At 39.1% G+C, this 13,202-nt stretch overlaps 1 protein-coding gene across 1 annotated transcript in view; it reads left to right on the top strand.

Moving 5' to 3' along the window:
- Positions 1 to 13,202, top strand: part of LOC307188676 (contactin-associated protein-like 3) — a 188,053-nt gene that overhangs the window by 35,061 nt on the left and 139,790 nt on the right. Inside the window, exons 2-3 of the mRNA XM_079926128.1 lie at positions 3,972 to 4,082; positions 10,376 to 10,569. Of these exons, the coding sequence (XP_079782254.1) occupies positions 3,972 to 4,082; positions 10,376 to 10,569 (305 nt within the window). The remainder of the gene's footprint in view (positions 1 to 3,971; positions 4,083 to 10,375; positions 10,570 to 13,202) is intronic.

The raw sequence follows: 13,202 nt of genomic DNA, 5'->3' as shown, positions 1-13,202 counted from the left end.
TTAAAAACAGAAGCTGAAATATTGTTTAATAATTTCAGTATAAAGCTGTTCTGTTGGCAGGACAAACAATAGGCTATTGATTAAAATGATGTTACAATAGGTACAGCTGCTGAGACAATGTTTGATTATTTAATACATAAGAATTTATTATAGAAGCATGCACACAAGGATGTTCTGAGCACTCTGATCTGAATCATACATAAATCATTATGGTGGTCAGAAAGAAAAAGACAAATACTGTATGCTAACACATATATATGGAATTTAAGAAAAAAAAAATGTCATGAAGAGCCTAGGGGTAAGGCAGGAATAAAGACGCAGACCTACTAGAGAACGGACTTGAGGTTATGGGGAGGGGAAAGGGTGAGCTGTGACAGGGCGAGAGAGAGTCATGGACATATACACACTAACAAACGTAGTAAGGTAGATAGCTAGTGGGAAGCAGCCGCATGGCACAGGGATATTGGCTCGGTGCTTTGTGACAGCCTGGAGGGGTGGGATAGGGAGGGTGGGAGGGAGGGAGAAGCAAGAGGGAAGACATATGGGAACATATGTATATGTATAACTGATTCATTTTGTTATAAAGCAGAAACTAACACACCATTGTAAAGCAATTATACCCCAATAAAGATGTTAAAAAAAAATCATTATGGTGTGTTTGTATTTTCTATAAGACACATTACAATGGATCATCAGTTTCCCTTTAGAGTTCCTAAGCTTTTCTGAGCTTCTGAGTACATTTGAGCTTCTGAGTACATTTGAACTTTTGAAGGAATGAGCGCATTTCAAAACTGAGATTATTTCATAGGATAATTTCTTATTAATGTGAGTGTTATTATGAAGAGAAATAAACTTGCTTTAGCCTATTTAACTGTAATATTATCTGTCTATTTTCATTTGTTAATTCTTATAAGGTTATTACTTGTACTCACCTCATTTTCCCCCTAAGTGGTAAATAGCTGTACTTTTCAGTTGTTTTGCCATCTCGTTTGTTAAAAACAATTATTTATGAATAATTGTTGTAGCTTTGAAGCATTTCAGGATTCGTCTTTCTTTTTGGATAGAAATAGTGTCTATCAGACTTTTGATAAGAATAATATTCAGTGGAAATCAAATATTTTTTAATGATTCCAGAAAAAGAAAATTAAATTGTGTCTTAACAATTTTGGCTCCAGAAATCGTAGTATAAAATATAGACATTTCAGATTGAAAACAACGGTTAAGGAGATTTTGGGGGGGCATCTGAGACTTCACCTTACTTGAATGTAATTTAGTTAAAAACACAGTGAATGTACAGAAAACACTGTCCAAACACAGAGCCGCTCTTTTCCAAGTACCTTATTGGACATGGTCACATTTTTTGATCACGTGCATTCTCAAATTTGACTGTGTGGAAGTGAGTTGGAACAACCAATTAGGGTTGTAAAGAAAATGATCACTTTTAAAATTGTTTCTCAAAGGCAAAGATGACTTCATAAGAGCAAGTACATCTTACTCTTTCTTTTTTTCAAGACTAAGATTCATATGCCTTCTTTTGAGGAAAGAATAAAAAATGAGAATATGGCTTGGAACGTTGAATGCTGCCTTCTATATCTCTCTATAGGGAAAACGTCCTTATAGAATATTTTGAAGAAGCTTATGTGATGACTTGTCTTACCATACTGAAAATAATAAAAGCAAACACTTTAAATCCTCATAGAAACCCTATGAATTGTGTGATTCCCCTTTGTCCAGTTGTGTGATTCAGTTGTGTGACATCCTCATTGTACAGATGAGGTAACTGAGGCTTAGGGAGGGCCAATGACTTCCCAAGAGTAGGCAGCTTGGTAAATGCCATGCCCACACCCTGTCTGCCTCCAGGATCTACACTTGGTCCTCACTGTTTCCAACCCAGAAAGGAGAGACCCCACTATGGTGAGATGAGAAAGATGTGAGCAGAGGGGACTGAGTGGGGAGCGTCTGGGGAGACTCAGAAAGGAAGCTGTGCTGGGGGGGTGGGGGAGGCTGGGAAAGGAGCAGGCTTCCCAAGCTAAACAGTTGATGGAGATAATCTTCACTTACCCTCAACCAGCTCTGTGACTTTGAGCAGGTTAGTTAGATCCCTGGGACCCCTTTACCTAAAGAGGGAATGATGCAGGCCTGGTCTGCTCAACAGGCTGTCACCCCTGAGAAATTGTCACGTTAACATTCGAGTTAGCACAGCTGACTGTGGATTGTGGATGATCCCAATCTTCTGGAATTTTCTGAATGGCTAATAATGTCCCAGGAATGTCTCAACAGCTTTGTACTAGCAGTGCACACACCACGGGTGCTTGTTTGCTTTTCTTTGTGCCACGGACCCTTCGGGCGCTTTGCTGAAACCTGACCCCTTCTCACAGCAATGCTTGTAAATGCATAAAATGTATACATAGGGTTACAAAGTAAATAGTTATATTGAAATGCTGATATCCATGTACTAGAAATTGTAACATAATGTCTTCTTAGTTATTAGCACATTAAAAAACAAGATCTAGTGGTGACTTTAATAAATACTGTTATTTTGAAGTAAAGGGGACCATAAACAATATTTCTAGATATCTGTGCTATTGCTATTAAAATTAAAACGATTGCTATTAAAATATCTGTAACTTATGTTGGTAACAAATGCAGGGGCACTGGTGAATATAGTCTGGTTTGTCTACATTTTTGACTGAAGAATATGCTAAATTTTAGCTAGAGGTTAGTGAAAATAAAGATGTAATTTGTTCTATTCATCTCAACGGACCCCCTATATCATATTTGTACCACATGTTAAGAACCCCTGAGCTCTGTGGTTCACTGCTTCAAGATCTGTGAAAAACCCTCCTGAGCTTTGATTGAACTTCTAATGAATCTTTAGATCAAGCTAGGGAAAACCAGTACCTTAAAAGTAGTCTTCCTATTTGCAGTCATTGTAGTCTGAATTTATGTAGTTTTTCTTTAATGTCTTTCAATACAATTTTTATAATAATCTCCATAAATGTCCTGCAAATTCTGTAAGATTCATTCTTAGATACTTTATATGTTTTGTTAGTATTTGCTATTCTATTTAATTTAATTTCTAACTATGGATAAGTTTAGAAATACTATCAGCTTTTGTATAATGAATTGTTAAGCTAGCCAGTGACTTTCAGAATTTCTACCTCCATAATCATATCATCTGGAAACGATAACAGTTGGGTTTTTTTCCCCCTATTTTGTGCTTTTAGTTTTAAAATTTTCTCTTACATACTGATAGGACTTTCAGTGCAATGTTCAATAGAAACAGTGGTGCCTGTGAAAGTGTTCTTTCTGAGTTTCAAGGAAATACTTTTAATATTTTCCCATTTAGGAGTGATGTGCTGGAACCAATTTTTAGCAGCTAGCAAGAGCCAATCATTAACTTCTCATGAATTTTGCAGGAAAATACAATCATTATTAAAAATTAAACTATATAAACATAATTAATTAAATCATATTAAAACAAAAGTAATACATTCTGAAAACTCACCACTTCCTACTTTATTTTATGTCATCTTGCTGTTATCAGAGCTCTTGAGGTTATTTACATACCTTGTGTCTGCGTGGTGAAAATACTATATAATGATGTGATGTGTGCATTCTTTTTCCGACTTCATGGTCAGTGACATCACGTTGATAGCTTTGAATTGGCCATGGTACGAGTATTTACACCATAGAAAGTGGCAAATGCTACCAATCAGGGTTTTTAATTTTCCTTAAAAGCCTGTTGTTAAACATTTACTAACACACCTCTGATCAAGACTGATGTTTGCCACAGGCTCTAGCATTTTCCTAGCCTGTTAACTAAAAAGAAAGGAAATTAAGGAAGAAAAGAAGGGAGGGTGGCAGGGAAATAGGAAGGAAAGGAAAGTGAAAGGGAAGGAAGAAGAGAGGAAGAGAAGACAGGAAAACTTTAATCAGTGTATTAACCCAAACGTGGTGTTTCCCCCCAGATAGCTGTGATGCTCCTCTGGCGTCTGCCTTGCCCCGGGCTTCCTTCAGCAGCTCCTCAGAGCTGTCCAGCAGCCACGGCCCTGGCTTTGCGAGTCTTAATCGCAGAGACGGTGAGTCTGCAACTGTCTTCTTGTCAATCTACCCTGATTCTTTCACAGACAGAATTATTTTCATTTTTAGTTCATATTCCTTCTTATAGCTCAAAAGTTAATTATACTGAGTTTAATGAAATTGAAGAAAGGAGCAGGTTCATCGTATCAGCTAGTATTCATCTGCTACCTTTCTTCTTGCTTATCATCCATTTTTTGGTTTGTTTTGATATCTTCCTTCCCTATTGATTGCCAGCAAATGGTCATCAATAAGATTTATGAGAAGGGAATTGTCGGAGTCTAGATTATTTCCAGGGTTATCCTCCAAGGAAATCCAGTGGAGCAGGCTTTTCTCCGACACAAAATAATGCCATACTTTGCTGGGGATGAATGCCTACCCCCCCAAAAAATGTACCTTTGTCAGTAGTATTTATATTTTGTGATGCTTAGACCTCATCCTTTTTGCATTCTCATTTTACTACTCTATTTTGTATAGCAGCTCGTCTGTACCTATCTCTTTTTATCCAAGGCTTTCACAGTGTGCTTACAAATTGTAATGAATTCAGCTACATAACATCCCTAAAGAAAATGTAAGTTTTACGATCAATGGACTTTTCTTCCAAAGGCTTCTGGCTAAGTGAGCAGTCAAATATGGATAGATAATTCAGTACTCATGGTTTTATTTGAGCATCTCACCCTTGCATTTCCTGACATGATCCTACACTGAATTTAATTAAAAAGAAAAAGGAGCCGTTGCTTTAAGAAGAGTAACGGTGTGTCCCTGGGAAGTGGTGGGGGCTTTGGAACAGAGTGCCTGGCCTCCTGCCCTTCTGGGCATCCTGGATTCCTCACTGTTCTCTACATATCAGAGGGAGATGCAGCTATTCTGAGTGGCCTCAAGGATGATCTGGAATCATATCTGTTCTGAGTAACTCAGGGGGCCTCTGAAAGATGCACAATGATGCTTTTATAGAATTAGACAAGATCTCAGAGCCGCATCTCTCATAAACATGAAGATTTCACGGGAGATGCACAAATAAACTTGGTCATACATTTTATTCAGTCATGAATGAGGTATTTAGTACATGTCTGGATGATTTATAGGCTTGCCGGGCAATTCTTATTTTATTTCTAAGGTGAGAAATTAGCAAAATCATCTTATAGTCTTGTCAATACAGAACTTCAAACAAATAAGAACTGCAAAGCCTGAGATCAACTCAGATCCGAATGCCTCTCTACTGTGTGTTTCTTTAAAACTTGGTCAGGAGTGTCTATGAGAGAAGCAAAACAAAACACACAGTAGCAATGGATTTTTGTTTATTTTATGCAGAAAGAGCTGCAGCCATGAATGTTAAATGCCAAGGGCATTGAAAGTGGTCACTGGGGACACTGCACATAGAACTTAAGGGAGTCACATGTGAACAGTCACACGGTGTTTTTTTCCTTTAATATTACTGGCATTTAATTTGAATCACAAATTAACAAGTATACACTTATTTTTTATTTAATTTTTAATTGTCTGTTTACAAAACCACTATAGGGTATGTCTGCATTTAGTACAGGAATCTGTTTTACAATTAGGCAGCTGTGTGTGATTTTTTCATTATGGATGCAGTTTTTGGAAAACTACCTGTTCTGTCCTGCTCAGGCTGCTAGCAGACTGCACAGCAGAAAGGGAATCAGAGGTTACCTAGACAGGTCCAGAGGGAGGATTTCTGCATTTTTTACATCCTGATAGCCAGAAATGGTATATGTAGATAGTTGGAATTTCTCCTTAAGAAATCAGAGCTGGAGCAAATGCTTAAATTTCCCTCAGCAATGTAGGCAGGGTTGTGACAAAAACATCAATATATACATCCCAGAGATCTCTGAGTGGGATGGTCAGGGAGCATCCCCAGGCCCTGCCGCCCTATGGCCCCTTTTTCCTGGGAACATCTGTCACTCCTGCTAATCTCACCCTGTCCCCACTCACCCAGCCCTGCCTGGAATCTGGAATGAGTTTTCTGTGAATTAAGATGCATTTAAGTGAAGAAAGAAATACACAGAGCTTGATGAGCTCCCATTTGAGACAATGTAATGAAGATCTTGGAGGGAAACTTCCCTTGGTTACCATTTCAATTTAGCCATTTACTTGTTTGACATTTAGATGCCCTGGAGATAGGTGAATCTGTTCACGTCAAATTATCCCACTTGACTCTGCTCCCTTAGGTATCTTTCTGCCCTGGACCTTGTTCCAACTTGAAGAAGGCATGAGCTATTCTCCTTTTCACCTCTGGGTAATTTCCACCTCTGGGTAATTTCCCCCTCTGCACAAAGCTGATACTCATTATGACAGTGCATGCCCCGTGGCCACCAGGAGTAGGGGTCATTTTCATCTTGATCAGTGACCAGAATAATTAGGGCCCTAGCTGAGAGTTTCCTGTTCAGCCTTTCCTCTCCCCAGAGACACAAGTCACTGCCTGTGTCTGAGCCAACCAAAGGTGGGGGAAACAATCACACAGGGATAACTAGAGACAGAAACCTTCCAAGATATCTGCCAGTATATCAGTATAAAAGACAGTCTGGCTATTGATAAGCAAACAATACTGAATAACTGACAAATCACAGGGATATGTTCTTAGAAGGGGTAGAGAATGAAAAGGGAGCTAAGCTTTAATAAAATACCCTCACACGAACCTAAAATGATTGTTTTTTGCTTGTCTGCAAAGCAGAGATTGTAACACCTGTCCCACTTGCCTGGTGCATGGAGGAGTTGTGAAGTAGCACTTAGAGCATCTGGGAGGGTCCTGAACACATCACATGCTTGTGACAAGTTTTGGCTTTCCTCATTTTCTCTCCTTTATCTAGTATAAAGTGGCAGGTAACGGGCCATTCAGTAATGAAAAGACTGCAATGCCCCACGCTCTGGATGTCATCCCTCTTTCACCATGACTGTCTCCCGTCTTGTGATCGTGTTTGGGAGAGAAAGTATTGTGCCAGATGCTCTAACACAGCTTCTTGAATTCTCATTGCAGCCCTAAAGCATACCTATCACACTTTGCTGGGAGGGATGTTTTGTGTTCAGTGTCCCAAGCTGTGGAACCTTGTTCTGTGCAAGTCAGACCCTCTGGACATGTTCTCCTTTGTATAAATTGTGACACTTTATTCAACTAAGGGGCTGAGGCAGGAGACAGGAGGGTGACAATGGAAAAAGACAGTCTGTGATGCGGTCAGGGGAAGAGCTGGGTGGGAGGGTAAGTGCTTTTCTTGTGGGTTCAGCACTGGTGACTCCAAAACAGTAATTGCAAATTCCTGGGCTCTGTTTCAGGGGGTATTGGTTCCCAGGGGGAGTTTACTGAAGATTTGCAACATTTAATAATGCAGGCTGATCAGTTTCAGAACCACTGCTCTGCAGCTGCCAGCTGGTGGGGTGGCTGTGCTCAAGCTTACCCACTTTAATGTTGTTTCAGTGTATTTTGTTTTGTTGTCCATTACAGAACAGTGATCTCCCTTACCCCTCAGTAAAATTGTTTGGTGCTCCCTAACAGTCCTCAGGTTATATTTGTGCATTTCCCACTTTTTCCCGTCATTAGAAAAAAGGGCATCTACCCCAGTGGACTGTGTGCATGGGCGAATGCACAGTAACTCACATCATCACCCTACAGGGGTCTGGGGATTACGCCATGGCTGTGTTATCCAGCTGAAATGAATTGCTTTGCAGCACAGGGAATTCTGCAGTTTCATTACTTTATCAGGGTACCTACTTAATCAGATAGCTTAATTTGCATACCGGTAGCACCTTCTCACCACCGGTAAGGAATATGAAATGTTCAAGGTTGATTACCTGCAGATGTTGAAGAGTGGTTGACAGAGATGTGGCTGCATCTGTGGGAGAGGCTGGTCCCAGGGCAACATGCTGGAAGCATGCTGATGCTTTTCACTCTTGCATTTCTGTACCTGTGGTACCCGTGTTAATGCTACTTCCTGCTTCAAGAGAAATTAAAGGTGACAGAGAAAGATTGTGAAATGCAAAAAGAAAAAGTATCTTCAGTACATTCTTTACAACTTTGATACTAAGAATACAGGACATTTAGCAGTTTCTCAGAGATTGAAACTGATTCATATAAAACTTCAAATGTAGAACCTTTAAGTTAAAATGATCAGCTAAATGCCAACACCTAATTTCTGACTTCTTTTGGCAATTATTATAAAATTACAGGCAGTTGCAGAGTAATGTTACTTGGGACTATTAGTTAACCCTCAGCTAGAACCCAGAAGGACTTATCATTCATCAAACATTAGATGGGACCTTTGCACAAATCAGTAGAAGTAGCAGGGAGGTGTTGGGTGGTGATCAATCTTGTTATTAAAGACAAAGAAAGACTGAAAATTATCACAGGTTGGAAGACACTAAGGAGACAAGGTGACTAAATGCAATGTGGGATCCTGGAACAGAAAAAGGGAGTTAGGGGAAAAACTGGAGACATCAAAATAGTTTGTCGTTTTGTTACCATTGTACCAGTGTTAATAGCTTAGTTTTGATAAAAAATACCATGGTGATGTAAGATATTAACATTAGGACACACTGAGTAAAAATTAGACAGGAATTCCCTATCACATCTTTGCAACTCGTTTGTAAATCTGAAATTATTTCAAAATAAAAAGTTTAAAAATACAGTACAGAACCACCAGAGTTGTGGCGTATTTAAGATGTGGATCAAAGGAAAAGACATTGTGCTTGTGGTTGAGAGGAAATTTTGGAATAAAGATTGCAGGAAATGAGGAAATCTTAGAAAGAATTTGAGTTTTAAAGAATTTGTACGCTTTAAATTTTGCTAAGGATTATACATGTAGTGCAGTTAGTGGAGGACATAGTGAAGCAACAGATGTGCCCACTTGCGAGTTTCACCTCCACACCCTGATGTAAGTGCTCCACTTCCATTTTCCTTTGAGCTGTCTTGTAGCCATGTCACACGCCGCCTGACACGTACTTGGTCATAACAGCTTTTGTTATCAGGACATGGATGTTAATAATAGCCCCGAATAAAAAGATAATAAATGTTGTCTAAAGTGTCAGACCTTATTATGAGAGCCTCAAAATAGATGTCAGGACAATGGGGAATAATTTTTTTTTTTTTTTTTTTTTTTTTGTGGTACGCGGGCCTCTCACTGTCGTGGCCTCTCCCACTGCGGAGCACAGGCTCCGGACGCGCAGGCTCAGCGGCCATGGCTCACGGGCCCAGCCGCTCCGCGGCATGTGGGATCTTCCCGGACCGGGGCACGAACCCGCGTCCCCTGCATCGGCAGGCGGACTCTTAACCACTGTGCCACCAGGGAAGCCTGGGGAATAATTTTTTTAAAGCTAGCTTTTTTGTGTTAGGGACTGTTTACATGACACTGTGTTTTCTAGACACGGATAATTAGCAAAATATCAGTTCCAGAATGCATTTCAAACCTATTTCCCAATTTTTATATTGCATAATAATTTAAATTCAGAAAATTTAATATGACATCTAAATCCAAATTCAAAACCCATGTTTCTGTTAAACTAGAAGAACAAAATATATCAATAATACATTCACAGGTATCCCTAATTCTTCGGTTTCTCACAGGCACTGGAGAAAACAAAGCACAGTAATTTCCACTCTGCACCTATTGTCTTGAATACCTGAGAAACTCCTCCTTATTCACTTCCTCTGGGTTCTCTTTCACCCTCCTTGCTGCCTTTTTAGAACTCTCCCTCCCTACACAGAAAGCACTTTCACCTCCACCCCTCCCATATTACATTTCAAATCGTTCTGTGAAATGTCTGCTTCTCCTATGAGTCTGTCAGCACCTTGAGTGTAGGGCTATGACATAGCCATCTCTGTTATCCCAACATTCAACATTGTACCTCCTCATGCTGGGAATCCAGAATTAAGTTATTCTAGCTTGATTTTCCTTTATGTCCAACAAAGGGCAAGTCATGCATTGAAGCCAATAAAGACCCTAGTTCCAAGCACGGATGTAATGGCACGGTGTTTAGTTGTCCACCTATTCCATTAAGCAATTTCACTTAGCCGGACACCCCAATACCAGAGAGTCAGGGGTTATGAACTAAGAAACAAAACAATTAATATAGGCTTCATCCATTTACATTTAACCTGTGTTTTTATTTTGTGTTTGTGTGTATGTGTGAGAGAGTGTGTCTGTATAATTATGAAGCATTATATAATGCAGAATTTGAAACTATGATTTTCATAAATCTTATTTATGATCCCATTCTTACAGGTTAATATAGATTTCAAAGATTTCTCTGTCCTTACCGGTTTTCTTATTTTTATTCCCACAAAAAGGGGCTGGTGGCTGGTCTCCCCTTGTGTCAAATAAATACCAGTGGCTGCAGATTGACCTTGGAGAAAGAATGGAGGTCACAGCTGTGGCCACCCAGGGAGGATACGGGAGCTCCGACTGGGTGACCAGCTACCTCCTGATGTTCAGCGATGGCGGGAGGAACTGGAAGCAATATCGACGAGAGGAGAGCATCTGGGTATGTGCTTTATTGAAAAGCAGTCTGTCGGAGTATGAATTATGCCGGTTACTGCATGTTGCTGCCCATCTGTCAGATCAAGTATAGAAACAGAGCCTCCTCAGTTACCTGAAAATGTTTCCACTGAATGTAAGCCACATGTGACATTCCAGAATACACCGTCCATGGCTAATTTATGAAATAAGTAAAACAATTTTATAATGTAGCGAAATATTGAAAATGTCTTCCCATTATTCCTTTAAATAGTGTGAAGTCCTTTAAATAGTGTGAAGTCTAAGGAATAAATAAGTCACATACAACTGATTTTATTTTTGTTTTATAACAAACACAATAGTTTATATTGCCTCAGCATTTTTAAATAAAGCAAATTCATTTTCTCTGTGCCCTCTGATAAAATGAAATTTCTGAAAGACCCTGAACATGTTAAAAAAACAATGTAATGGAGAGTCTCTCTGTGGAGGACTTGTTGAGGGATGTGTTGAGTTCCTGCTCCAACAGGAACTTGGGCACCATGTGGCCCCTTGTAATTTATGGACAATAGATCCCTAGGATTCTTTGGAATCATAACTATTTTACATCAGGGACATAGTTTCTACTTCTGATTACATATCCATGCTCCTTTTAGAAGAATGAAATTTTGTTTGCTTAACTTTTTGAATATTAAAATATATGTAATTTATTATATATTTAGCATTTCATACCTTTAAATCACAGTCTGCTCTGAATGAGAAGCTCTAAAAGTGGAGTGTTGTAAAGGTCTGCAGCAGGTTTGCAATTGGCTGATGGGGTGTGGCCTGAAGAAGATTCGTCAGGTGGAGAAGAGATTACTTTTTTCTTCTTATTAAAAATGTAATTTAGAGGGTCGCCAAGAGCCGGGGGAAGGGAGGAATGGCCTGTAAGTGCTTTAATGGAGACAAAGTTTCAGTTTGAGAAGATGAAAAAGTTTTGAGATGGAGGGTGGTGATGTTTGCACAACAATGTGAATGTTAATGTCCAGAACTGTACACTTAAAAGTGGCTAAAATGCTAAACTTTTTGTTATGTATATCTTACCACAATAAAAAATACACAGTGTATCTTCCATTTAATTTAGGCTAAGAATGTTGTATAACTTAAAAAATTTTTTTTCTTAATTCAGGGTAAGAAGAAAATTGTCAGCTAAAAAGCTGTTATGTCTTAGCACATAGCTTATCTATAAAACTAATAGGCAGCAAAATGATAATATTCGTTGGGTAACTGCCCACATTTGAATTTCCTCAGAACTCTGTAACTTATTATAACTTAATAGATTGTGTTCTACTTAATTTCTTATCCCTGGAGCTTTTATTAGTTAGTCAATAAATGTTGATGCAAATTGAATCAAGAAAAACTAGTTAGTTGTCTAATACTAGATAAAAGAACAAAGTGGGAGGGGATATGTGAGTGTTTTTAGGGCTGGCTGACCTAGGGTTTCCAAACAAGTAGTTGCCATGTGTATGATCAGAAGCAGATATTAATGCTGTGCTCATTCTAAGAACACCAAGTCCAAAGCAGGGTTAAGGTCAATATTGCTTAAGTAAGTTAAAGCTCAATGAAACATCTACTTACATAGGGAACTTTTGTTCAAAATTAAATATTATTTTTCAAAATTAGTTAACTAATAGTTAATGCCTACTTATTCTTCATTGTATTAATTAAGGTTCATATTTTCGCCCTGCTCCAATCCCATCTGATTGAGCAACTCTAAAAATTCTTGTTTTTAGTTAATCAGGTTGGAGAGGAATCATATGTAAGCATCACCATCTGCTGATTTCTTTAAAGGTCAGGCACCCTTGGGGAAGTAGGGTCAAGAATATAGTGGCATTATTAATCCTAGATCATGCAGGTGAGGACAGAAGTGGACCCCTCAATCCTATCCATCCTATCACACAGTAAACCTGGGTAAAGTGGCCTGCCTTACACTCCTGCTGAGTTTGCATCCCTCCCTACATCCCCAGCACTTCATTATGCCTGGGGCAAGCACGTTGGTAAATGTTCGCTGAATTAAAACGAATGAGTGGAATCTACGTTCTGGTAGGATGCCTTCCTTAGCTCCCTGCTCTGTGCTTCTCTGTAGCCCTTGGTCTCAGCTTAGTGATCCTTGAAGCTCCAGTGCAGGTGTTTCTCCTCTCACATTTTGAGCTCCTTTAGGAAAAGGGCTCATCCTCACGTCTTCCGCGTGCACCACCCTGGGTTAAGTGAATTCATGTCCTAATCTGGGCCCGACTATACAAACTGGCATTGACAGCAGTAAATCACACTAGTTGATGATTCTGACATTATACTCACAGTTTCTTTAAAAAGATTGGGCTGGTTTGGCTGCTTTCCAGACCTCTCACAAAATGTCAGCTGCTCTTAAAAGTCAACCATACACCTTACCAGAGGTTCTACCCCTTCTTCAGGTGGTTGTTTTAGATATGAATTGCTGATGTTAACTTGAGAATGAATTTAAGATTTTAAAAATTTTCCTTGAGATATTATACTCTTCATTAGTGAAAGTAATATGTTTATTCATGATGCCATTTACTTAATTTCCTATCACTGCTTCCACAAATTTTCATGGATTTAGTGACCTAATACAAGACAGAGTTATTATGTCATAGTTCTGTAGGTCTA

This window comes from Stenella coeruleoalba, assembly GCF_951394435.1.
Source record: "Stenella coeruleoalba genome assembly, chromosome: 7".
NCBI lineage: Eukaryota > Metazoa > Chordata > Mammalia > Artiodactyla > Delphinidae > Stenella > Stenella coeruleoalba.
This window is presented reverse-complemented; position numbering and strand designations above follow the sequence as displayed.